The 27,210-nt window shown below is 48.8% G+C and overlaps 1 protein-coding gene across 1 annotated transcript in view; it reads left to right on the top strand.

Annotated features, from left to right (window-relative positions):
• Nucleotides 1–25,028, top strand: part of LOC138671450 (tyrosinase-like) — a 222,375-nt gene extending 197,347 nt beyond the window's left edge. The window contains exon 5 of the mRNA XM_069759629.1: nt 24,537–25,028. Within this exon, the coding sequence (XP_069615730.1) occupies nt 24,537–24,717 (181 nt within the window). The 3' untranslated portion in view covers nt 24,718–25,028. The remainder of the gene's footprint in view (nt 1–24,536) is intronic.
• Nucleotides 25,029–27,210: the final 2,182 nt, after the last annotated feature.

The raw sequence follows: 27,210 nt of genomic DNA, 5'->3' as shown, positions 1-27,210 counted from the left end.
CAAATTGACGGAAAAATAAAAAAGTTATGGCTCTGGGAAGGAGGGAAGTGAAAAATGAAAACGCAAAAACGAAAAAGGGCAAGGTCGTGAAGGGGTTAAACAGTGGGTCTCCTAAGCTGTTGTATCCTACGCTGTGAGTAGATGGGCTGCCAAGAAATACGACGCACCACAATACCCCTGTCATAAGATGTCCAGGGGACTCCTGAAAAAGTGTTGTATTGAATTCAAGGCGAGCCCTGCTGCATAGTCATATGCCCCCATTATACCTGGGAACCCACATACTGGATGGGCCCAGGAAAATCCACTCGTATTTTCTACTGGTTTGATGGTTCCCTCTTTGCACAATTATTTACAGGAGAATTTAGCAATTTTATTTGCAGTGTTTTTAACACTAAGGTTCAGATACGGCTTTACATAAGGCTAATACTTGCAATACAAGGCAATTTTATTGAAAACTACAAAATTCAAGGAATAGTATGACTGAATAGTGTGAGTGCGTACACTTTTGCATGTGTTAACATACACAGGTTAATAAGTACATATAAGGATTAAATAAATATAGTGATTACGTATATATGAAGATTAACCACATGCAGTATAGTTAGATCATCACCAAGAGGCTTTTAAACATCACAAGTCTGGAATATCCGAGAAGCAACACCAAGACAGAGAACCCCTATGAGATTACCTACACTACATGGGCGTCCCCAATTATGTAGGTATCAGCACATGGTACATGGACGGCTGGTTTCACATTTGCATTTTTTTTGTTTGCATTTTTGCGGTAAAACTATACTTAACATTAAAAACGCATGCGTTTTTTTTACATGCGTTTAAACGCGTTTTTGCAACGCATGCGTTTTTTCTCTGCATGCGTTGTGTTGCAGAAATGCAACATGTAGTAATTTTAGCGGCATTTTTTCGCGGCAAAAAAACGTATTGATGTCTATGTAAACACATGCGTTTTTAAGGACATGCATTTGCATACGTTTTTATAGAAAAACACAAGAATACACACTTATAAGCCACCCCCCCAACCCTAACCCTCACCCTAACCCTAAAACACAAACTGTAACACAAACTGTAACACAAACTCTAACACAAACTCTAACACAAACTCTAACACAAACCCTAACCCTAACCCTAAAATACAAACTCTAACCCAAACTCTAACACAAACTGTAACACAAACTGTAACACAAACTCTAACCCTAACCCAAACCCTAAGCCTAACCCTAACACAAACTCTAACCCAAACTCTAACACAAACTGTAACACAAACTGTAACACAAACTGTAACACAAACTGTAACACAAACCCAAACCCTAACCCTAACCCTAAAACACAAACTCTAACACAAACTGTAATACAAACTCTAACACAAACTCTAACCGTAGGGATCCTAACCCTAACCCTTAGGGTTAAGGTTATGATCCCTTAGGGTTAGGGTAAGAGTTTGTGTTACAGTTTGTCTTACAGTTTGTCTTACAGTTTGTGTTTTAGGGTTAGGGTTTGTGTTAGGGTTAGGATCCCTAGGGTTACTAGGGATCCTAACCCTAACCCTAGGTATTTATGTTTATAGTGGGTTTTCTAGTTGATTTTGATGATTGGCAGCTGTCACACACTTCTCATCATGCGTTCCAAAAATGCAAACGCAGGAAAAAAATGTGTTTAAACGCATCAAAACGCGTTTAAATGCACAAACGCATGCGTCTAAAAAACGCTGCGTTTAAACGCGTTTTTGCACCAAATGCGTTTGCGTTAAAAACGCTGCGTTTTAAAACGCAAGTGTGAAGCCAGCCTACCCCAGTTTTGGCATCTGTCTCAGTCATGTTTCTCTGGTCTTGTATAGTGAATAACACTTTGTAGTAACTCTAATTTCACCCAGACCTTCAAGTGGCCACTTTTCAAGGTTGGATGAAACTGAGATATCATGGACTCATCAGTTGAGGGGCCATAAACCCCTAGAAAATAAAAGCCACAAGGATTTAGATCAAACCACCACCGGCATAGTTTCAGGAAACCTTTATGTTTTACAATGAGAAACAGCAAACATATAGAGGCTTAGAACTGTTTGTGAAGTGAATAAACACACATTTATCAAGATTGTGTCACTATGAGCATCGTCTGTCACATCTGTTAATGTTTTACAGGAAATGCAGCTATGTGATTGTCTGAATGCATTCTGGGTACAGTATTTCAATCTGTGTTATAAATCATCATTTGTATATTCGCCATTTGTACATTTGAGGCAGCCAAAGTTATCGCTCTCAAGGAGACAAACTAATATAGTGGACAAATAAATATTTGTAATGAACTACTGAGCCAAACTAACAGCATTGCTTTATCAAATTTATATGGAGTGTATTGTGTCCAATGTGAGCAACCAGGCAGCACAAAAATGAGCTTTTTAAGTGAGCTCTTTAAGGTACACAAATGTTATGAAGTCTTTGCCAACAAGGATGTGGTTTCACCAATGTGGGGTACCTTTTTTAAAAATAGACTAGTGCCATCGCAAGCCCCTTTCCCAAAATTCACCAGCCTATAACAGAGTACAAAGCACGTTCACCCTGGTGATCTACTGCCAGTTAAACAAGAGACATTGCAGGAGACAGTGCACGTGGTTTTCCTCTATACTTCTTAACTCTATCTGGAAATGGTGCCTTAGTAGGGTCCTAAGCCTTATACAGTGAAAGATAAACTTAGGCACTCCATTTAAATGGAGTTTTTTGTAATTTATTGTAGTCATCAAAATAAACGTTTCGGCCTCAATGCTTGGCCTTCTTCAGTAACAATTTCCATAAGGAAGATATAGAAGCGTCCCTTGGATACCGCGTCACACTAGCACAAGCCGGCACCGGTCTCTTGATAACTAACTGTGGACACTATAACCCGGACTTCATTACCTCGAGCAGCTCATACTGCACTAGTGCCGTACATCCCACATCACGTCCAAGGGACGCTTCTATATCTTCCTTATGGAAATTGTTACTGAAAAAGGCCAAGCATTGAGGCCAAAACGTTTATTTTGATGACTACAATAAATTACAAAAAACTCCATTTAAGTTGAGTGCCTAAGTTTATCTTTCACAGAGTTCAGAAGTAGGCCCAATGTAATGTAATGCCCAATTCCCCAATGCGAGGTCCTTTCTTTACAAAATAAACTAGTGCCATCACAGCCCCCGTGCCCAAAACTCACTGGCCTATAACAGTACAGAGCACGTTCACCCTGGTCATCTAATGGCAGGTAAAGGACACTGTGACGGGGTGTACGGCAGAGCAAGAAGGGACAATAGGCCGAGGGATGATTCCACAGATTTATTATCAAGAACGCTGGAACAACACATGCAGGTAGATCTACAGAGTCCACAATTAGTCCAATGGAACAGGTTCGGGGGCACCTCCCGATAATCCTTGTGCCAGGTAACAAAGCAATAGTCCACAATTAGTCCAATGGATCCCAAAACAATCTCACGAACGACGAGATATGTCCTCAGCTCAAGTCTCGCCCCGTTCGCTTCCGCAGTCCCAGATGGACATGGGGTCTTGCCTCAGCTAAGAATCCCCACTCCTTCTCCTTCAAGGATCAACTCACATCTTGTTAGGTCTCGAGTTCCCGCTTCTGCACAGGGGGAATCTCGAGCCATCTCCGCTGCGGTCTCCCATTCTCATCCAGCCGCAGTGGAGTCTGCTCAGCAAGGACGTCGGTCCCAGCGTCTTGCTCAGTCTCACGCTGTACAGAGAGTTACTGCTGCTTCTTCAGCTTCTGCCATTAAAGCCAGTGCTGGTCAGCAGCGAGCGGACTTCTCTGGGACTAAGTTCTTGTCTGCAGACACTGAGCATGCCCAGGGCAAGATCTCCCGTTGGAGATCAAGGGTCATGTGCTCAGGCTCTGCAGCACATTCCATTGGTCCTCTTGGCAGGTCTTGGAAGGGCAAAGTTTCTGTGGCCACTTCCTGTGCTGCAACTATATAAACTGCGCATGACCGCACGGCCATGCGCTAGTGTACATTTGCTTACGTGTGTTTGTTGTGAGTGCAAGTCGTCCTTGGATATCCCTTCCCTATTGAATGTCTGTTCGCGGAAGGTGTATGGTTGCTATCTAGCGCCCGACTTATCCTACAGCACTAATCACACGTTACAGCGTCCAGTTGCTGTGACCGCCAGTTCGGCGCCGTGCACTTCCTCTGTGCTTTCCTTACCCAAGCCTGGGTGGTTAGTGGCGTTCGTCAGTGCGGCACCGCATGCACTCTTGTGCCCTAATATTGTTATTTAGCTTCCTTACACACCCAGTTGTGGTGTTGTGCCAGCAAGGGTCTAATCGGACTTCAATCCTAGTTGGGGTTGAGTTCGCTGACTACTTGCTCGCCCTCTATGTGCGGTACCGCGATCCTGTGACGCAACAGGATTGCTTCCTTCACGCTGGGTGAAGTTTAACCCACGTGTGTATAATTATGAGTACCGCCATATAGTCCGTCATTACTTGGCAGCAGGTTCCATCTCTGCACGGTGGACCCCGGGCTGCGAACGCACCATACTCTATCTGTATTATTATTTGGTGCGTTCCGCTAGCCCTAATATTACACTAGCGCCAGGGTCTGGCTAGTAATGACGGACAAACAGCAATCCTTCCGGTATATCCAGCAGCTGGAGGGTAGGTTGGCGGCTCTTGAGAGCGCAACCTCAGCTGTGGATGTTACCGCAGTTGCTGTACAGGCTGCTAGCGTGGCTGCAGCAACCCTGTCCATTGCCACCCCTGCTCCGACATTTTCTCGCCTCCCGCTGCCAGAAAAATTTTCTGGTGATAGCAAATTTTGTAGGGGATTTGTGAGTCAGTGCTCTATTCACCTCGAGCTCCTGGCTGCACGTTTTCCCACAGAGCGGGCTAAGGTGGGATTTATAGTGTCTCTCTTGTCGGACAGGGCGTTGGAATGGGCTACGCCGCTGTGGGAGCGTGGCGATCATGTGGTGCAGAGTGCTCCGTTGTTCCTGAGCACTCTGAAACAGGTCTTTTTAGGACCTCAAGTCACCCATGATACTGCGCTCCAACTGCTGGCATTAACTCAGAGTGAGTCCTTGGTCAGTCATTTTGCCGTCCACTTCCGCACTTTAGCTTCAGAGCTGGAGTGGTCGGATAAAGCTCTTATCCCCATATTTTGGAGGGGCCTGGCTGACCACATTAAGGACGCTCTGGCCACTAGGGAGACTCCTGCCACACTGGAGGAGTTAATAACTGTCTCCACTCGAATTGACCTCCGTTTTAACGAGCGGAGGTTAGAGCGAGCCCAGTGTAGGCAGAGGTTTCGGCTGGCTCCTACCTTCGCCAAACCTCTGGAATCTCCGGTCCTGGTTCCTGAGTCACATGAGGCCAGGGAAGTGTCACAAGCGGGATCTAAGTCCCGGACCGCAGGTGCACTCAAGGTCTGTCATGTTTGCCAGCAGTCAGGACATCTAGCCACCAGATGTTCTCAGCGGTCGAGGAAAGGTCAGCGTCTAGTGGTAGTAGGTGGAGGTACACTAGACACGGCGACGTTTGCCTCCAAATTGTCCTTTAAGGGGACAATTACTATAGGCTCATTCTCCCACTCGGTAGAGCTCTGCGTGGATTCTGGGGCGGAGGGCAATTTTATGTCTTCTGTCTTCGCCCAACGTCACGCAATACCCCTGGTTATGCTAGCTCAACCAGTAACGGTACGAGTGGTGAATGGGTCGACACTGCCCTCACAGATAACACACCAGACCATCCCTTTTACTCTGTCCATGTCGCCATCTCATCAGGAGATTATATCTCTGCTCGTCATTCCTGAGGGAATTGATGAGGTCCTGTTGGGAATACCTTGGCTACGGTACCACTCTCCTCATATCGAGTGGTCCTCTGGCAGAATCCTGGGATGGGGCGAATCTTGTGGGGGTAGGTGTCAGAGGGAGTGCGTTCAGGTTGCTACTACAGAGGTACCCGCAGATCTTTCCTCTCTCCCCAAGCAGTATTGGTCTTATGCAGACGTGTTCTCCAAAAAGGCAGCGGAGATCCTTCCGCCCCATCGCCCCTATGACTGTCCTATTGATCTCTTGCCTGGTGCTGAGCCTCCCCGGGGTCGAGTCTATCCGTTATCTCTCCCGGAGACGGAGGCAATGTCACAGTACATCCAGGAAAATCTGGCAAGAGGATTCATTAGGAAGTCAGTGTCACCTGCTGGGGCAGAGTTCTTCTTCGTGCAGAAGAAGAATGGGGAATTGCGTCCATGCATAGACTACAGGGGTCTTAATGCCATCACCGTTAAAAATAAGTATCCTTTGCCCTTGATATCTGAGCTCTTCGATAGGCTTCGGGGAGCAAGGGTATTTACTAAACTAGATCTGCGGGGTGCTTATAACCTGATTCGCATTCGTGAGGGGGACGAATGGAAGACGGCTTTTAACACCAGGGATGGGCACTATGAATATCTGGTGATGCCCTTCGGGCTCTGTAATGCCCCAGCCGTTTTCCAAGACTTTGTGAACGATATCTTCCGGGATAGGCAGAGCGTAACTTACATGTGGCTTCATACAGCCACGAATTGGCATCGTAGCTCTCCCATATCATTGCCCAGGAGAACATCTGCAGGCAGACCACCCATCACCCCAACCACACATCGCCTGACCCCAAAACCAAAGTTCAGATCCACAGTGGCTGTGGGAATAGTCCTCCATTGTCCACCAGCCAGTTCAATGACAATCCCAGGTCCTCGATGGATTGCCTCGGGCCGAACCACTCGGGGATAAGCCAGTGTGAGGAAAGCCCCTGAGTCACAAAATCCAATAAGTCTCTGTCCATCCAGCACGACCTCCTGCAAGTGCTTACCTCGATGAGCAGAAGTCGTCATAGCTGCAAGTCGCACACCATAAACTCCTAGTGGTGCAACATGGGTGGGTGAGGCACTAGGCCAGTCCTCACGTAGTGGTGACACGTCGTCCTCCATGGCACTTGGGTGTACATAATTAATAATACGACTGGGTACAGGATTAATCCTCATTTGAACAGCTGGGCAGGAGGCTTGCAGATGCCCCGGCTGTCCACATCGATAGCATCTCTGCTGGGTCTCACTCCATCCAAGGCGTCCTCTTGGGCGAGGGGTAAGGGAACCTGGAGGCCGGCTCCCACCTGAAGGTGCTGTAGGGGTTTGAGGACGACTTCTCCATGAGCTGGCTGGGCATGAGGCCTGCAGATGCCCCAGATGCCCACAGCCAACACCTGCGCTCTGCTACTTCCTCTCCTCGTCGTATTGCAGAAAACGCAGTAGAAGCAACTGGAGGCACTTTGGCACGGGTATCAGCATGAGGTGGTGGCTTAGAGGAACGGGGAACAATGGGGACAGAAGAACAGGGGGCCACCGGTGTTGTGGAGCTGGTAGGTCTCTCTCCATCCTCCAACAGAATCCTCCACTGAGGCTTGATGGTGAGAGCCTCATCAGCTAGAGCTGCAGCTTCCTCCACAGTGGCTGGTCTCCTTTCACGCACCCATTCCCGGATCTCAGCAGGGCACTTGAAGTAAAACTGCTCTTTTAGGATAATCTGGAGGAAGGTCTCCCAGGTTAAGGCCTCCTCTGCCTCCAGCCAGCGATGACATATTTGTTTGAGTCTGTGGGCATACATCTTGAAAGACACTTCCTCATCACAGGCTAAAGTACGGAACTGAGTCCTGTAAGTGTCTGGGGTAACAGCATAATGTTCTAGAATAGTCCGTTTAATCTCCGCCTACTCACAGTTCCCCTGAGGGTCCATAGCTCTATAGGCTGCGGCAGCTCCACCCTCTAAGAGCCCCACCAGATGTCGGACTCGGTCCTTTTCCGGGACTTCCATTAATCGACACTGATGCTCAAAGTCCTGGAAGAAGCCCTCAATGTCGCCTGCAGCCTCATTAAAGGGCTTGAAGTCTTTGCGGGACACTCTGGGGAGTTCGCTCATGGTGGGTGCTGGGGTTAGAGTCTGTCTGGAGCTTCTAGCTGCTTCCAAAGCGATCTGCCTCTCCAGTAATGCCATCTCCTGAGCTCTGTCCTCGGCTCTGTGAATGGCCTCCCTCTCCCTCTCCTCGGCTCTGTGAATGGCCTCCCTCTCCCTCTCCTCGGCTCTGTGAATGGCCTCCCTCTCCCTCTCTTGAGCTCGGTGAATGGCCTCTTTCTTATAGTCTATGGTGGCCTCTTCTCCCAGCAATGCCAACTCCTCCTCGTACCACATAACCCACTGACTTTTTTGGGTATTTACCTCCGGCTGCAGTCTTTCCTCCATTTGCTGTGAGGATCCTTCCTCAGCGTCATCTTGCAGGCGAACTCCTTCCAAAGCCTCAATAAGCTGCTCCTTGGAGAGTCCTTTAAAACGGACTCCTACTTCCCGGGCCTTTGATTGTAGGCTCCCCAAACTCCAGTTCTTGTACTCTGTCGTGCTGGTTCTCGATGTTGATGGGCCGTTGTCCTCCATTCCTTCTGCTCTGATCCCACTGCTGCCACCAGTTTGTGACGGGGTGTACGGCAGAGCAAGAAGGGACAATAGGCCAAGGGATGATTCCACAGATTTATTATCAAGAACGCTGGAACAACACATGCAGGTAGATCTACAGAGTCCACAATTAGTCCAATGGAACAGGTTCGGGGGCACCTCCCGATAATCCTTGTGCCAGGTAACAAAGCAATAGTCCACAATTAGTCCAATGGATCCCAAAACAATCTCACGAACGACGAGATATGTCCTCAGCTCAAGTCTTGCCCTGGACACACTGCAGGAGACAGAGTTAAGAAGTAGGCCCAATGTAATGTAATGCCCAATTCCCCAATGCGGGGTCCTTTCTTTACAAAATAAAATAGTGCCATCACAGCCCCCTTGCCCAAAATTCACCGTACAGAGCACATTCACCCTGGTGATCTAGTGGCAGGAGAAGGACACAATGCAGGAGACAGAGTTAAGAAGTAGGCCCAATGTAATGTAATGCCCAATTCCCCAATGTGGGGTCCTTTTTTTACTAAATAAACTATTGCCATCACAGCCCCCGTGCCCAAAACTCACTGGCCTATAACAGTACAGAGCACGTTCACCCTGGTCATCTAGTGGTTGTGGATGATGAGGATCAGGATAAGGAGGAGGATAACAACAAACAGACCAAATGTGGAAGCGTATACCCATGTGTGGTTGTGAAGACGTGCATGAGAATACAGTACACCTCCCCAAAAGAGAGAATGTATTTGAGTTTATGTTTCACTGTTTTCACTTGGTAGTGTACAGAAGTCTTTCCCAATCCAGCCCTTGTTCATTTTTAGAAGTGTCAGCCTATCAGCATTTTCAGTTGACAGGCGGAGGCACTTATCTGTTATAATTCCACCAGCGGCATTAAAAACCCGCTCTGACAGAACGCTAGCAGCAGGGCAGGCCAGGACCTCCAAGGTGTAGAGAGCCAGTTCATGCCACGTGTCCACCTTGAATACCCAATAATTAAAAGGCACAGAGGAATCACGGAGGATGTTTGTACGATCTGCAAGGTACTCCCTCAGCATCTTCCCAAACATTGCACTTATTGTGACAGCATCCCTTGCCTCTGTGCCGTCACGATGGGAGGGTCTGAGAATCTGTCCCAGAACTTTGCCATTGTTCCCCTGCCTGAGCTGGATTGCACTTCTGTCTCTCTCGCTTGGACTCCTTGGTTGTACAACAAACTCTGTTTGAACAGACGGTATGACAGCTGTGTTTGTAGTACCGTCTATAGCACATGAAAGTAGCTCCTGTTCTTCCTCCTCCTCTTCATTGACTACCAATCCACGATGAGAAGACATGAGGCTGGGCTGAGTGTAATCCCCCTGTATGGTTCCTTGCTCCATGTCCTCGTGCCCTGCCTGCAAAGCATTCCTCTTTAACTGTGATCAGAGAGATTTTGAGAATGCTGAGAAGCGGGATGGTGACACTAATTATGGCGTCATCGCCGCTCGTCATCTTGGTGCAGTCCTCAAAGTTTTGGAGGATGGTACATATGTCTGACATCCATGTCCACTCCTGAGGTCTTATATGTGGAGTCTGAACTGAATATCAAAGGCCTTGTTGATGTTGGTAGTCAACAACTGCCCTCTTCTGCTCACAAAGCCTTTCCAACATAAGCAGCGTAGATTTCCAATGCATGGGGACATCACACACCAGCCGGTGAGCTGGAAGCTGCAAATGCTGCAAAAGCACGGCAAGGGCGGCTGAAGATGTAGCTGACTTTCTAAAATGGGCAGATAGATGGCGTACTTTCACTAGCAGATCCGGCAGCTCCGGGTAGCTTTCCGGAAAACGCAGAACCACGAGGTAAAGCACATGGGCCAAGCAAGGTACATGTGTGAACTCACCTTACCTCAGAGCCGCCACCAGGTTACGGCCATTGTCATACACCACCATGCCTGGCTGTAGGTTTAGCGGTGTCATCCAAACATCTGACTGGTCTTTCAGCGCTGTCCACAACTCTTCTGCATTGTCTGGTTTGTCACCTATGCAGATGAGCTTCAGCACAGCCTGTTGCCACTTGGCTGAGGCAGTGCTGCAGTGCTTCCAGCTTCTGACTGATGTGTTGATTTCAGACATGGAGGATGAAGAGGAGGAGGCGCAGGAGCTGTAGACTGTGGGGGCAACCATGATCGACGTAGGGCCAGCAATCCTTGGCGTGGGGAGGATGTGTTCCATCCCAAGGTCTGACTGGGTCCCGGCTTCCACTATGTTAACCCAGCGTGCCATCAGTGACATGTACCGTCCCTGTCCACAAGCACTTGTCCACGTGTCCGTGGTTAGGTGGACTTTCCCTGTAACAGCATTGTTGAGGGCACGAGTAATGTTGTGGAACACATGCTGTTGTAATGCCGGTACGGCACATTGGGAGAAATAGTGGCAACTGGGGACCGAGTACCTTGGGACGGCCGCTGCCATCAGGTTGTGGAAAGCTTCCGTTCCAATGAGCCTGAAAGGCAGCATTTCTAGCACAAGGAGAAGAGAAATATTAGAATTTAGGACTGTGGGGTGTTGGTGGGGTATTTTCACTTGCGTTCCAAAGACTGGGTTATAGACAACTGAAGGCTGTGCTGGGACAAGGACGTGGACGGGCTTGATGATGGTGCTGCTTGACTGTGGGCCACAACAGGTGCAGGACTAGAGGCATCTTCACATGCACGGTGTACTGGGGATTGGCTCCTCTGCAAAACAGTCAAAGAAGGAGTGGTGTAACCTGCAGGCAGTGGTCCTGGAGCCTGGGGTTCAGCCCACAAAGTCCGGTGCTTTGCTGCCATGTGCCTGATCATGCTGGTGGTGGTCAGGTTGGTTGTTTTGCTAGCCCTGCTGATGCGCGCATGGCAGGTGCTGCAAATGGCCTGTTTGGGGTTATCAGCAGAGTCTTTAAAAAATATCCAGACTCAGGAAGATCTAACAGTTGGAATGGCTACTTCCCTCATGTTGGTGTTACGGGAAACGGATGCATGCCTTCTGTCTGTGGCCACCACACTGCTTCTTCCTGGCTGTTGTATTGATATGCCTCCTTCCCCATGTGTGCCGCTGCCCTCGCTCTGCATGTCCTCCTGCCAGGTTGGGTCAGTCACTATGTCATCCACCACCTCGTCTTCCACACCCACACCCTGCTCCTCCTCGTCCTGACTTTCTGGCAATTGTGTCTCATCATCGTCCACCTCTTCTGACACTTTCCCACCATCGCCTTTGCGTGACTGGAGCTTGTTAAAGCTTTGGGCATCTGTACATGCAATCTCATCTGTCCCCACTTCAAGTTCACCGGCCGAGAGTTCAGAATCTTGACATGGAAAATTGAACAGCTCTACAGAGTGTCCAAGTGTGGGATCAGTTGTCTCAGGGCACTCATCATGGTGGGAGGAAGGAGAATCAGGGTGAGGAATATCCGGGTCACACTCACGGCTACTCAGACTTGACCGTGTGGAAGACATGGTGGTGGTGGCTAAGTGACTGGAAGCATTATCCGCTATCCAACCAACAACCGTTTCACACTGCTCTGGCTTCAATAGTGGTATGCTGCGATCTTCTAGAAACTGGGACAGGAAGGTTGAGCGAGAAGATGTGGGTCTTTGTTGTTGCCCACTTTCACCTTGGCCACAGCCTCGTCCTCTGCATGCACCATCATCATCACTTCCACTTCCCCGTCCCTTGCCCCTTGCCTTGCCCATTTTAAATGGACTACTGCACTATTTCAAATGCTCAACACAAATATATTAATTAGTAGCGAAATAATATGTGATCAGTATGCCTGCAAATCTACAAACACCAGGCAGGCCTCAGCCTGACGTAACAGACTGTATTCAATATTTGGGGCCTTTTTTTGTGAAGTAAATTCATGCAAAACAGTGCTGTATAGAATTAGAGTAACAGACAGCAAAAAAAGTGGTCCACCGGCCTACAATGACCAAACTTGGAGCACGCAGATATATGAGGGCTGTCACAGAAATACCACACTGGCAAAAATGTGGCCTGTTTTTTTTTTTAAATGCAAGATAGTGCTGTATAGAATGAGAGTATCAGACAGCAAAAAAAGTGGTCCACCGTCCTACAATGACTAAACATGAAGCACGCAGATATATGAGGGCAGGAGGATTGTGCAGAGCCCTTTCTTTCTTTGTGAGGCAACATGGGGGCAAGCAGAGCCTAAAGCCTGGCACCCCAGCTTACATGGTGGTGTAGTCATCCACGGCAACTGGTCGCGGATTGTCTTCATTTTTCCCAGCTGCATACTGGAGGACTCATTTACTTTCTGTTTGTGAGTATGCTGTACAATAAACAAGACTTTATTTTGAACTTTTCCTGGGTCAATGCATTCTCACTGCACAGCAAGGACACTGCTGCACTACATATGGTTGGAGAATGCAGAGCAATGTGAATTGAGGCATACCCAAATGCAAGCTCCATGTCTGTCATTAGGCCTGCCACATTGCAGCCCAGGCCTGTGGACAAAATGGAGGAGATCTTGAGGCAGCAAATTGCAGCACTGCGTGAGGCACCTCCAGCAGCGACCCCGGAACGTCACGATGCCCGAGACCAGGTCCGCTCTGCTTTGAGGAAACTGAGTCTGGAAGACAACATGTAGCGTTCGTCTACATCTATGAGCGCACGGCAGAGTGGGAGAACCTGCCAACGTCCCAGTGGGCAGAAGTGGTGGTTCTATTCCTGAGGTGTGACGCGCTAAAGGCCTATTTTAACTTCAGTCGAGAGGACACCCAGGACTACGCTAAGCTAAATGGTGAGATCCTTGCCCGACTGGGGGTTAATACCTACGTGAGAGCCCAATGGGTTTTTTCATGGACTTGTGGAAACCCAGCCTGCCCGGTGTAAATTTTATGACTTGATGCAGCTTGTGAAAATGTGGCTCCAACCTGAGACTTTAACCCCACTTCAGATAGTGGAGAGGGTGGTGGTCGACCGGCTGGTGAGAGCTCTGCCAGCAGCCATACGGCATTGGGTGGGACAAGGGAACCCGGGCACTGTGGACCAGGTGGTAGGACTGATAGAGCGGTATACAGCCACTCAGGACTTTATACAGGATGCTGCTCCACTTTAGCTGTCACGTAAGGCCCCACTGACCCAGGAGCCTGGGAAAAGCAAACGACCTTCCACCAGGGCCTATATGGAACGTGCCCGTACCGAGGGGATATCTTGGAAGGAGAGTGACAACAGACCCGTGTCCCCTAAATCAGCCCCACAGTTCCCTCGCGTTGCAGTTGTTAAGTGTTGGCGATCTCAAGGGCCAAGACATGTAACTGACCCCTAACAGCAGCACCCATGGACTGTGGGTATACACGCCGTGTATCTATGTATGCCCAGCCAGTCTACACTACCTCTACAGGTACCAAACTGTGGGGATGGTGTGCATACATGGGGACCTGTGAGAGTACCTGAAGGCGGAGATTATGCTTTCCACCCCGTGTGGAGAGATAAAACATGTGGTGGGAGTAGTAAAGACTCTTCCTTATGGGACTGTATTGGGAAGAGACTTACCCCTGTTCCGATCTTTGTGGGAGACCAGGGTTAACCCTCCCAGGATAAATGGTATAAATGGTATTCCAGGCGCAGAACCCAAAGATCCGGGATGAGGTGGTAGAACAACTGGTAGTGCCCCAATCCTACCATAGGGCGGTGCTCGACATGACCCACACTCACATGATAGGGGGGCATTTGGGGGCAAAAAGACTCTGGAGTGTTTCTTTTGGCCAGAAGTACTGCGATACATGCCCAGAGTGCCAACTAACCTCACCCACCACAAACTACCAGAGACCATTGGTGTCTGCCCATTATAGAGGTCCTTTTTGAGCAGATTGTGTTGGATCTAGGTGGGGCCAATAGTAAAATCCGCTTGGGGCCACCAACACATATTAGTAGTCATAGACTATGCCACCCGCTACCCAGAGGCAATACCACTCCGACAGACCTTGGCCAAATTAATAGCCCATGAGCTATTTGCAATGTCACCTTGGGATACCAAAGGAGATCCTTACAGGTCAGGGGACTCCTTTTATGTCCAAGGTGACCAGGAAGCTATGTAAGCTGCTCCAGATTAAACAGCTACATACGTCGGTATACCACCCTCAAACCGACGGGCTGGTGGAGAGGTTTAATAAGACCTTTACAGCCATGCTCAAAAAGGTGGTCGCCAAGGATGGGAGGGATTGGGACATGGCCCTATCTCATGTTCACCATCTGGGAGGTACCACAGGCATCCACAGGTTTTTCCTCATTTGAGCTGTTATATGGCAGGTATCCGAGGCGATTACTCCATGTAGCTAAGGAGACGTGGGAACAGGAGCCCACTCTGCATCGAAGCGTAATTGAGCACGTGGCAAGCACGCAGGACTGCGGCCATATGGCCCATAGTAAAAGAGCATCTAATGAATCCCCAGGCTGTGCAGAGCCGCATGTACAATAAAAGGGCCACAGTCAGGACCTTTAAAGAAGAAGACCGGGTGTTGGTACTAGTATCCACCCCAGAGATTAAGCTTATGGCCAAGTGGCATGGGCCTTATGATATATGGGGGAAGGTGGGGGAACTGAATTATAGAGTGTACCAACTCGGGAAAAGGAAACCCGAGCAACTATACCACATCAATCTGCAGAAAGCCCGAAAGGACCGGGAATGTTTTGTTGCAGAGGTGACTCCAGTTGTGCCAGCGGGGGTCCCTCTGGCACTGGCCAAGGTCACAGCGGGGGGTCAGGTTCAAATAAGTGATGCTTTCACCAAACAGCAGCAATGGGAGGCTCGGGCCCTCGTGCAGCACAATACGGATGTATTCCCAGAGCTGCCAGGGTTGACCTTTGTGTTACAACAGGACATTGTCACCGAGCCCGGGGTAAAGGTACGGATGAAACCGTACCGAGTGCCAGAAGCCAGAAGGCAAGCAATCACGGCTGAGGTGAAGCAAATGATCCAGTTGGGAGACATTGAGGAGTCCCGAAGTGAGTGGGCCAGCAAATTGAAAGACTGGGGGAGGCCCAGTACTTCACTACACTGGATCTCACAAAAGGTTACTGCTAGGTTCCCTTAACAGTCAGCAGAAGAAAAGACTGCTTTTATAATGCCAGAGGGTCTCTATCAATATGTTGTCTTGCCTTTTGGGTCATATGGGGCTCCGGCCACATTCCAGAGGCTGATGAACACTGTGTTAGCACCTCATCGGGATTATGCATCGGCCTATTTGGATGACATAGTCATCTTTAGTACCAACTGGGATATCCATTTGTCCCAGGTACAAGCCGTGCTGGAGTCTCTTAAAATCGCGGGGTTAACAGCAAACCCAAAGAAATGCACGATAGGCCTCACAAAGGCCCTGTACTTAGGATATGTGATCGGCCACAGAGTTATCAATCCCTAAGTAAACAAGATTGAGGCCATTCAAAACTGGCCTAAGCCCTTAAGTACCAAACAAGTGAGGGCATTCCTTGGCATCATTGGGTACTACTGCCAGTTTATACCCCATTTTACTGGGAAATCAGCATCCCTAAAGGACCTGTTGAAAGGTAAGAAGAAGGTAATGGTCCGATGGAATCCTCAAGCGGAGGAAGCATTCCAGTCGCTGAAGTCGGCGTTGTGTGGACAGCCGGTCCTCATCAGCCCCAACTTCAAGAAAACCTTTATTGTACAAACCGATGCCTCAGAGGTAGGCCTAGGAGTGGTGCTGTCACAAGAGGTGACCAGGGATGAGCATCCAGTCACCTACTTGAGCAGGAAACTGACACATGCAGAGAAAAATTATAGCTTGGTGGAGAAGGAGTGCTTGGTGATTAAAGGGGCCTTGGAGTCCCTACACTACTATTTGCCCGGGCGTCAGTTTCATTTGGTAACTGACCATTCACCCCTCGTCTGAATGAGAAACGCAAAAGAGAGGAATGCCCGTGTCACCAGATGGTTCCTGTCCCTACAAAACTTCAGTTTCTCAGTGGAACATCGGGCGGGGAAATGCGCATGCCCTATCCGGGGTTCAACCCCACAAGTTTGAACAGAGGGGGTGGTGAGCGAGGCAGTGACTGGTGTCATATGCGAGGGTCGCTGTGTGTCCCCCAGGATGCGCTCAGAGGTGTATTAGATCCGCTGGAAAGACTTGTGGTCACAGAGAGTAAAAAAAAACCCTGCAGGAGGGTTTGGGTGTGTCAGTGTTGGTCTATGAAGCAGACCAAGCAGGAGGCTTGTGCAGAGCTCTGTTGTGAATTCTGCTTTTGAGCTTCCTCTGGTGGTAGCAGATGATAATGCAGTTGTTCCTGGGCTGCAGTCTTGGACATGTGTATCTGCTAATTGCAGTTCTGACTGGGGTATTTAGGCTTGCAGGACTCATTAGTCCTTGCCAGTTGTCAATGTTTTTTGGGATTTGATGGATCTCTTTCTGGCTTCTCCTGCTTGGTTGCCATTTCAGCCAAGATAAGTGTCTGTTTCTTTTTCTGTGGCACACAGGCTGTGTGCTTGTTTTTGTTTGTATTCCTGCTCTGATTGTAGGATTCGCTGGAGTTGCAGATATACGTTCCTACGTCTTTAGTTAGATGGAGGAAGTTTTTGTATATTCTGCTGTGGATATTTTTGAAGGGTTTTAATACTGACCGCACAGAACTCTGTCCTATCCTTTCCTATTTTAGCTAGAGCGGCCTCTTGTGCTAAATCCTGTTTTCTGACTGTGTGTGTCTTTCCTCTCTCACAGCCAATATTTGTGGGGGGCTGTCTATCCTTTGGGGTTCTGCTCTGAGGCAAGATAGTATTCCTCTTTCCATCTTTAGGGGTATTTAGTCCTCCGGCTGTGACGAGGTGTCTAGGATTGGTTAGGTACACTCCACGGCTACTTCTAGTTGTGGTGTTAAGATCAGGATTTGCGGTCAGTATAGTTACCACCTACTCCAGTGAAAGTTTTCATGCTGCTCCAAGGTCACTGGATCATAACAGAGCTCCTTCTATGCTAGACAACAAGGGGCCAAGCAGAGCCTAATGCCTGGCACCCCAGCGTACATGGTGGTGTAGTTGTCCACGGCAAATAGTCGCGTACTGTCTTCGTTATTCCCGGCTGTGTACCAGAGGACTTGTTTACTTTCTGTTTGTGAGTACACTGTACAATAAACAAGACTTTATTTTGAACTTTTCCTTGATCACTGCCTTCTCACTGCACAGCAAGGACACCCCTGTACTCACTACACTCCATACAGAATAATGGGTCCCATATATTGCTTCATACAGTACATGATGTGCCTCATATATTGCTCCAAAAAGAATGGGCCCCATATACTGCTCCATATCTAATTTGCCTCATAAGATGCTCCATATCTAATTGGCCCCATAAGATGCTCCATATTGGCTCCATAAGATGCTCCATATATAATGGGCCCCACAAGATGCTTTATATATAATGGGCCCCGTATATTTTTCCAAATGTTACAAAAAAAAGTAATAATTAAAATGAAATCCTCCTCTGTCTTCGCATCTGCTGCTCTGCTCCGGACTCCTCACCGCCGCCGTCTTCCGGCTCTGTGCACTGTGACTGCTCACGGCTCTGGCACTTACGATACTCCCCTCTCCCGCTTCCTCCGCTGCGGCATCTTCCGGCTCTCTGCATTGTGGCTGCTCAGGGCCCTGGCACTTATGATACTCCCCTCTCCCGCTTCCTCCACTGCGGCATCTTCCGGCTCTCTGCATTGTGACTGCTCAGGGCCCCGGCACTTACGATACTCCCCTCTCCCGCTTCCTCCGCTGCGGCATCTTCCGGCTCTCTGCATTGTGGCTGCTCAGGGCCCCGGCACTTACGATACTCCCCTCTCCCGCTTCCTCCGCTGCGGCATCTTCCGGCTCTCTGCATTGTGGCTGCTCAGGGCCCTGGCACTTAGGATACTCCCCTCTCCCGCTTCCTCCACTGCGGCATCTTCCGGCTCTCTGCATTGTGACTGCTCAGGGCCCCGGCACTTACGATACTCCCCTCTCCCGCTTCCTCCACTGCGGCATCTTCCGGCTCTCTGCATTGTGACTGCTCAGGGCCCCGGCACTTACGATACTCCCCTCTCCCGCTTCCTCCGCTGCGGCATCTTCCGGCTCTCTGCATTGTGGCTGCTCAGGGCCCTGGCACTTATGATACTCCCCTCTCCCGCTTCCTCCGCTGCGGCATCTTCCGGCTCTCTGCATTGTGACTGCTCAGGGCCCCGGCACTTACGATACTCCCCTCTCCCGGTTCCTCTGCTATGGCATCTTCTGGCTCTGTGACTACTCAGGGCCTCGGCACTTATGATGCTCACCTTCTTGGTTCCTCCACTGTGGCATTTTCCGGCTCTCTGCATTGTGACTGCTCAGGGCCCTGGCACTTATGATACTCCCCTCTCCCGCTTCCTCCACTGCGGCATCTTCCGGCTCTCTGCATTGTGACTGCTCAGGGCCCCGGCACTTACGATACTCCCCTCTCCCGGTTCCTCTGCTATGGCATCTTCTGGCTCTGTGACTACTCAGGGCCTCGGCACTTATGATACTCACCTTCTTGGTTCCTCCACTGTGGCATTTTCCGGCTCTCTGCATTGTGACTGCTCAGGGCCCTGGCACTTATGATACTCCCCTCTCCCGCTTCCTCCGCTGCGGCATCTTCCGGCTCTGTGACTGCTCAGGGTCTCGGCACTTATGATACTCACCTCTCCCGCTTCCTCCGCTGCAGCATTTTCCGGCTCTCTGCATTGTGATTGCTCAGTCAGGGAGCGTGCAATAGTGACATCATTGCGCCCTCTGACCTGAACGTCACAGTCAGAAGATGTGGAAGACGCCGCAGCGGTGAAGAGGGGAGAGTTGAGTATCGCAAGTGCCAGAGCCCAGAGCAAGCGGAGGATCACTCGTGGGCACGATCATTGACACAGGCACTGGGCCAACATAAAGCACCAATGTCCCCAACACATGCCTGGGGGCACCGGCTGCTGACGCCAGCCCTGCTTACAAGCCTCACTTCATTACTGGCTTAAGCCCTTCTACCGCTTACCCTGCAGACAGCATTATTCTCTTCTTTAGATATGCCCCCGCTTTACAGTTTGTCTAAATTTATTTTTTCCTCTTTGACAAGTGATTAAGTCCTGTATTCTTCCATCCTGGTCTCTTTAAATGCTTCCAACTCTGCCTTCTTTTCGGAATTGTTACTGATTGTGAGGTGAGAATTTCATTTAGTACAATCTCCCATCCTTCTTGGACATTTCTGTCCTTTAGAACATCCGGCCATTGGACCTCTCCTACCCTCTTTCTGAGTCTATTAAAATCTGCCTTTCTTAAGTCCAACCTTAAAGTCTGAGTCCTTGCTGGTCTTCGTGGTCTTGTAATCCAAAATTCGGAGATATCTTGATCGCTGCCTCCTAAATTCCCAAACACCTTTACTTTGTCAATCATTTCCTCCCTTGGTGAGAATTATTACATCCTATATTATATATTGCTACATTAACTATAACAATATGCAGAACTATATCACATTGCAATTCACACTACACAGGACATAATACACACACAACATGGTGTCTCCAGGGGTAGGAATGTGACAGCACAGTCCACCACCGATACACTGCAAGAACGTAATTGGTATCAATGTGGAAATAGCCAGATACCTGCACCTAGGACTCAACACCACCACCACCAACAGCACCTTTGGCATCACGTCTGCCCACGGAAGATCTTCTGACCAGACATCTGTTCCACTCTTTATCGCTGATGCCGACACCCATCTTCTCAGATGACATCACCTCCACAGCCTAGTTCTAATTCCCAGGTCTTGTCCACCACACAACCATCATCCCCACCCTTGACTTGGTTGACAGCTGTCCCGATGGAGGAAATGTCCTAAGCTCCTTGTCTTCCACCTCTAGATTTGTCATGACTTTAGCTGCCACCACCATCTTGGCTACCACTGTCAGTGCTACCACAACTTATGGAGCCACCAATACAGCTGTGTATGAACCATGTCCTCTGCCCCGTCCAAGTACAAAGTCAGACTTTCATCACATCCAACATATCAACAGAAAGAAGGGAAATGTATATTGCCAGGACGGCTGATGGCAGCGGCGGTGGGGCTTCTTGCGGCTTTTTTTCTTTTTTGTCATTTATTTTGTAAAATGCTACTACTACTAACCCCAATCATTCCTCCTTTCACAAAAAGGAAGAAATTAGTAAGGTACATGTCAAAACCGGCTAAAGCAGCAAGATGCTGCAGCATAGGTGTGGCAAGGACGGCTGCCAAACTGGACTAGTAAAACAAGTGTGCAAACACAGACATGTACAGTAAAATGTCTAGAATTTCTAAAAAAAAAAAAAAAAAATCTATTTTTTAAAAAGAATTCAACACACCTTATCAATGATGTAACTAGAAATGCTAGTGTGAGTGAAATCACCTCTTTGCCTTTTGAACTCCAAATATCAGGATTTGTTTGCAGGATCTTGGGAAATCAGACAGCACCACCATACCATGGTGAAGCAAGCAAGATGTCTGCTTTATTAATGAATAGGCAGGCGCTTAGTGTCACAAACAAAGAAAAGATTCCAGATGTAGACAATGCAGTGTTCACAATTGATCACCGTGAAACAGGAGTGATGAGACCAGATGAAATCTGTTCTGTAAACTAGGCAGATACACGTGTGAAAACCCGGCACCTGCAACACATTGGTGAGGCTTGTATGGACGTAAACTTTCACTGATACTAAGGGCAAAAGATAAAGAAAAGTTAATGACATGCACAGGTAAATGTCTGGATTTGGGGGAATTTTCTTTTCTGTTTAAAAAAAAAAAACCCACAGTCATTCCCCCTTTCACAAAAAGGATTGCACAAGAAATGCAAAAACGTGGTCCAGTCGCTTGTGAAAAGCAGCATATCATCCCTGACTGACACTGATCTAAAGAGGTCTCTACGGACGGGTTCACGTTGGCGTCTGAGTCCGCGGCGCGGTGCTGCGGACTTGTTTCCTTAAGCTCCGCCTACTTGTGCATGCGTCCTGCGTACCTATCTTTAACATTGTGTACGCAGGGACATGCATTGTATGCGGATGAGTCCGCGTGCATCGGTTTGACGTGCGGCCGCCGAACGCAGCATGTTGCATTTTCTTACGTTCTGCGGGCACATCAAACCGACGCATGTGGACGCATCCGCATACAATGCATGTCCCTGCGTACACAATGCTAAAGATAGGTACACAGGACGCATGCGGAAGTAGGCAGAGCTTCAGGAAAGAAGTGCACAGCACCGCGCCACGGACTCAAACGCTAATGTGAACTTAGCCTAAGCCATAGCTTACTGTTATTAATGTGTGCAATCTCCAGACAGATTATCAAAGGCACAGACGTGTGCAATCAGCAGATCTGTCCAGTCCGGTATATGTACGAGAACAAGTAATCAGTGCAGTATATGTGGGGGAACCAGCAGTCAGTCCAGTGTATGTGGGGGAACCAGCAGTCAGTCCAGTATATGTGGGGGAACCAGCAGTCAGTCCAGTATATGTGGGGGAACCAGCAGTCAGTCCAGTGTATGTGGGGGAACCAGCAGTCAGTCCAGTATATGTGGGGGAACCAGCAGTCAGTCCAGTATATGTGGGGGAACCAGCAGTCAGTCCAGTATATGTGGGGGAACCAGCAGCCATACAGGTATATATGTGGGCAGGACCAGCAGCCATACAGGTATATATGTGGGCAGGACCAGCAGCCATACAGGTATATATGTGGGCAGGATCAGCAGTCATACAGGTATATATGTGGGCAGGACCAGCAGTCATACAGGTATATATGTGGGGGAACCAGCAGCCATACAGGTATATATGTGGGCAGGATCAGCAGTCACACAGGTATATATGTGGGCAGGACCAGCAGCCATACAGGTATATATATGGGCAGGACCAGCAGCCATACAGGTATATATGTAGGGGAACCAGCAGTCATACAGGTATATATGTGGGCAGGACCAGCAGCCATACAGGTATATATGTGGGCAGGACCAGCAGTCATACAGGTATATATGTGGGCAGGATCAGCAGCCATACAGGTATATATGTGGGCAGGACCAGCAGCCATACAGGCATATATGTGGGCAGGACCAGCAGTCATACAGGTATATATGTGGGCAGGACAAGCAGCCATACAGGTATATATGTGGGCAGGACCAGCAGCCATACAGGTATATATGTGGGCAGGACCAGCAGCCATACAGGTATATATGTGGGCAGGACCAGCAGTCATACAGGTATATATGTGGGCAGGACCATCAGCCATACAGGTATATATGTGGGCAGGACCAGCAGCCATACAGGTATATATGTGGGGGAACTAGCAGCCATACAAGTATATACAGTATGTGGGCAGGACCAGCAGCCATACAGGTATATATGTGGGCAGGACTAGCAGCCATACAGGTATATATGTGGGCAGGACCAGCAGCCATACAGGTATATATGTGGGGGAACCAGCAGCCATACAAGTATATACGTGGGCAGGACCAGCAGCCATACAGGTATATGTGTGGGCAGGACTAGCAGTCATACAGGTATATATGTGGGCAGGACCAGCAGTCATACAGGTATATATGTGGGCAGGATCAGCAGCCATACAGGTATATATGTGGGCAGGACCAGCAGCCATACAGGTATATATGTGGGCAGGATCAGCAGTCATACAGGTATATATGTGGGCAGGACCAGCAGCCATACAGGTATATATGTGGGCAGGACCAGCAGTCATACAGGTATATATGTGGGCAGGACCAGCAGCCATACAGGTATATATGTGGGCAGGACCAGCAGTCATACAGGTATATATGTGGGCAGGACCAGCAGCCATACAGGTATATATGTGGGCAGGACCAGCAGCCATACAGGTATATATGTGGGGGAACCAGCAGTCATACAGGTATATATGTGGGCAGGACCAGCAGCCATACAGGTATATATGTGGGGGAACCAGCAGCCATGCAGGTATATATGTGGGCAAGACTAGCAGTCATACAGGTATATATGTGGGCAGGACCAGCAGTCATACAGGTATATATGTGGGCAGGATCAGCAGCCATACAGGTATATATGTGGGCAGGACCAGCAGCCATACAGGTATATATGTGGGCAGGATCAGCAGCCATACAGGTATATATGTGGGCAGGACCAGCAGCCATACAGGTATATATGTGGGCAGGATCAGCAGTCATACAGGTATATATGTGGGCAGGACCAGCAGCCATACAGGTATATATGTGGGCAGGACCAGCAGTCATACAGGTATATATGTGGGCAGGACCAGCAGCCATACAGGTATATATGTGGGCAGGACCAGCAGTCATACAGGTATATATGTGGGCAGGACCAGCAGCCATACAGGTATATATGTGGGCAGGACCAGCAGCCATACAGGTATATATGTGGGGGAACCAGCAGTCATACAGGTATATATGTGGGCAGGACCAGCAGCCATACAGGTATATATGTGGGGGAACCAGCAGCCATACAGGTATATATGTGGGCAAGACTAGCAGTCATACAGGTATATATGTGGGCAGGACCAGCAGTCATACAGGTATATATGTGGGCAGGACCAGCAGTCATACAGGTATATATGTGGGCAGGACCAGCAGCCATACAGGTATATATGTGGGGGAACCAGCAGCCATACAGGTATATATGTGGGCAGGACTAGCAGTCATACAGGTATATATGTGGGCAGGACCAGCAGTCATACAGGTATATATGTGGGCAGGACTAGCAGCCATAAGGGTATATATGTGGGCAGGACCAGCAGCCATACAGGTATATATGTGGGCAGGACTAGCAGCCATACAGGTATATATGTGGGCAGGACCAGCAGCCATACAGGTATATATGTGGGCAGGACCAGCAGTCACACAGGTATATATGTGGGCAGGACCAGCAGTCACACAGGTATATATGTGGGCAGGACCAGCAGCCATACAGGTATATATGTGAGGTGGCATCACATACAGCTGGAGGAAGGTGGCGGAGACTGTGAGGACACTCTGCTCCACGTGTTTGCTGTTGCTCCATCTTTCGATTCTAACGTGTTTCTTTATCTTTCCAGGATATTTGACGTTTACATAATGAGGCGGAGCCTGACTCCAAACAGTTATCCCCCCAATCCGATCTATGGGCACCAACCTACAGATTGCATCCTGCCATTCCTGCCATGTCGGCAACAGCGGAGTATGTGCGTCCCAAGCAGTACACATGGCGCAGTTTATTCCTTTTATAATGGCCTTTAAAATGATCTGATCAGAAAATGGACACCAGCGGCTGGACCCCCGAATTACAGATGTTGAAAATCCACCAGAGCAAAGGGGCAGAAAAACAGCAACCAATAATCACAGATCAATAATCACCAACCAATCAATAATCACCAATCAATGATCACCAATCAATAATCACCAATCAATAATCACCAATCAATAATCACCAATCAATAATCACCAATCAATAATCACCAATCAATCAATAATCACCAATCAATAATCACCAATCAATGATCACCAATCAATAATCAATCGATTTTGCACAATAAAGTGATCTCTGCATACATTGCATGTTGTCATTATTGTGGTTGGAGCTCGTATTCCCTCCGGACACCGAGGAGAGCAGCAGCAGGACAGACTAGGACTAACATTCAGCCGAGCATTGGAAGGCACATCAGCCCATGCTCCCCTCTGGCTTCCCTACATCCCCTGTAATATAGGAGAGGCCTCCATCCCCTGTAATCTAGGAGAGGCATCAATCCCGTGGAATATAGGAGAGGCCTCCATCCCCTGTAATATAGGAGAGGCATCAATCCTGTGGTATGTAGGAGAGGCCTCCATCCAGTGTAATATAGGAGAGGCACCCATCCTGTGTAATCTAGGAGAGGCATCAATCCCGTGGAATATAGGAGAGGCCTTCATCCTGTGTAATATAGGAGAGGCCTCCATCCTGTGGTATGTAGGAGAGGCCTCCATCCCCTGTAAAATAGGAGAGGCATCAATCCTGTGGTATGTACGAGAGGCCTCCATCCCGTGTAATATAGGAGAGGCCTCCATCCCGTGTAATATAAGAGAGGCCTCCATCTCATGTAATATAGGAGGCGCCTCCATCCTGTGGAATATAGGAGAGGCCTCCATCCTGTGGAATATAGGAGAGGCCTCCATCCTGTGGTATGTAGGAGAGGCCTCCATCCCCTGTAATATAGGAGAGGCATCAATCCTGTGTAATATACAAGGCCTCCATCCCCTGTAATATAGGAGAGGCCTCCATCTTGTGTAATCTAGGAGAGGCATCAATCTCGTGGAATATATGAGAGGCCTCCATCCTGTGGTATGTAGGAGAGGCCTCCATCCCCTGTAATATAGGAGAGGCATCAATCCTGTGGTATGTAGGAGAGGCCTCCATCCCGTGTAATATAGGAGAGGCCTCCATCTCGTGTAATATAGGAGGCGCCTCCATCCTGTGGAATATAGGAGAGGCCTCCATCCCCTGTAATATAGGAGAGGCCTCCATCCCCTGTAATATAGGAGAGGCCTCCATCCCGTGTAATATAGGAGAGGCCTCCATCCCCTGTAATATAGGAGAGGCCTCCATCCCCTGTAATATAGGAGAGGCCTCCATCCCGTGGAATATAGGAGAGGCCTCCATCCCGTGGAATATAGGAGAGGCCTCCATCCTGTGGAATATAGGAGAGGCCTCCATCCCGTGGAATATAGGAGAGGCCTCCATCCCGTGGAATATAGGAGGGGCCTCCAACCTGTGGAATATAGGAGAGGCCTCCATCCTGTGGAATATAGGAGAGGCCTCCATCCTGTGGAATATAGGAGAGGCCTCCATCCCGTGGAATATAGGAGAGGCCTCCATCCCGTGGAATATAGGAGGGGCCTTCATCCCGTGGAATATAGGAGAGGCCTCCATCCCGTGGAATATAGGAGAGGCCTCCATCCCGTGGAATATAGGAGAGGCCTCCATCCCGTGGAATATAGTAGGGGCCTCCATCCTGTGTAATGTAGGAGAGGCCTCCATCTCCTATAATATATGAGAGGCATCCATCCTGTGTAATATAGGAGAGGCCTCCATCTGTGTTGTCCCGATAATGTGAATATGCCATGTTGGAGTATCTACATATCTTTACAAGACACAAACTGCGGGCCATTCGACCCACTTCTCTGCCAGCAGCACAGTGAAATTCAAGCCACTCCTTGTCCCTCCCCCAGGAATGTCTTTGTTTGGTGACTCCAAAACGTAAATAATAGAAAGAGGCGTGTCTGTCATTACTCAGCCCACTCAGTGATGTCACGACGAGAGGGCATATCTTACCCCTGCTGAGTTGGGAGTAGTGTTGGTCCGGGAAGCGAGCTAACAACAGCTCGGCAAGCTGTCCTCATGCATCTAGATATATATATGGACGTCCTTCTCCTCAGCCCACGGCCAGTCATGTGATAAAATGACATAACGACATAGTAGTGTTCTTTTCAACTTTAACCCATGTTTATTTTTAATTGCATTGTACATATATTTGTCTTCTTTATAATATCTTTTTAATACTTTGTTAACACTGCCTACCTTTTTCTGGAGTATAATATACAATTTACTAGCTTGACTCTCCCTGCTCTATATGAACTGTCGGGTCCTCTGAGATGAATTACGCTACTGATTTAGGTTGGCTCTGGACCCGTTAACCCTTGGAAAATCAGAGCTGGTGGCAGCGTAATTTGTCCCGTGCCATTGGGAATCTCTGTAGC

The sequence above is a fragment of the Ranitomeya imitator genome, chromosome 3 (genome assembly GCF_032444005.1).
Source record: "Ranitomeya imitator isolate aRanImi1 chromosome 3, aRanImi1.pri, whole genome shotgun sequence".
In the NCBI taxonomy this organism is placed as follows: domain Eukaryota; kingdom Metazoa; phylum Chordata; class Amphibia; order Anura; family Dendrobatidae; genus Ranitomeya; species Ranitomeya imitator.
This window is presented reverse-complemented; position numbering and strand designations above follow the sequence as displayed.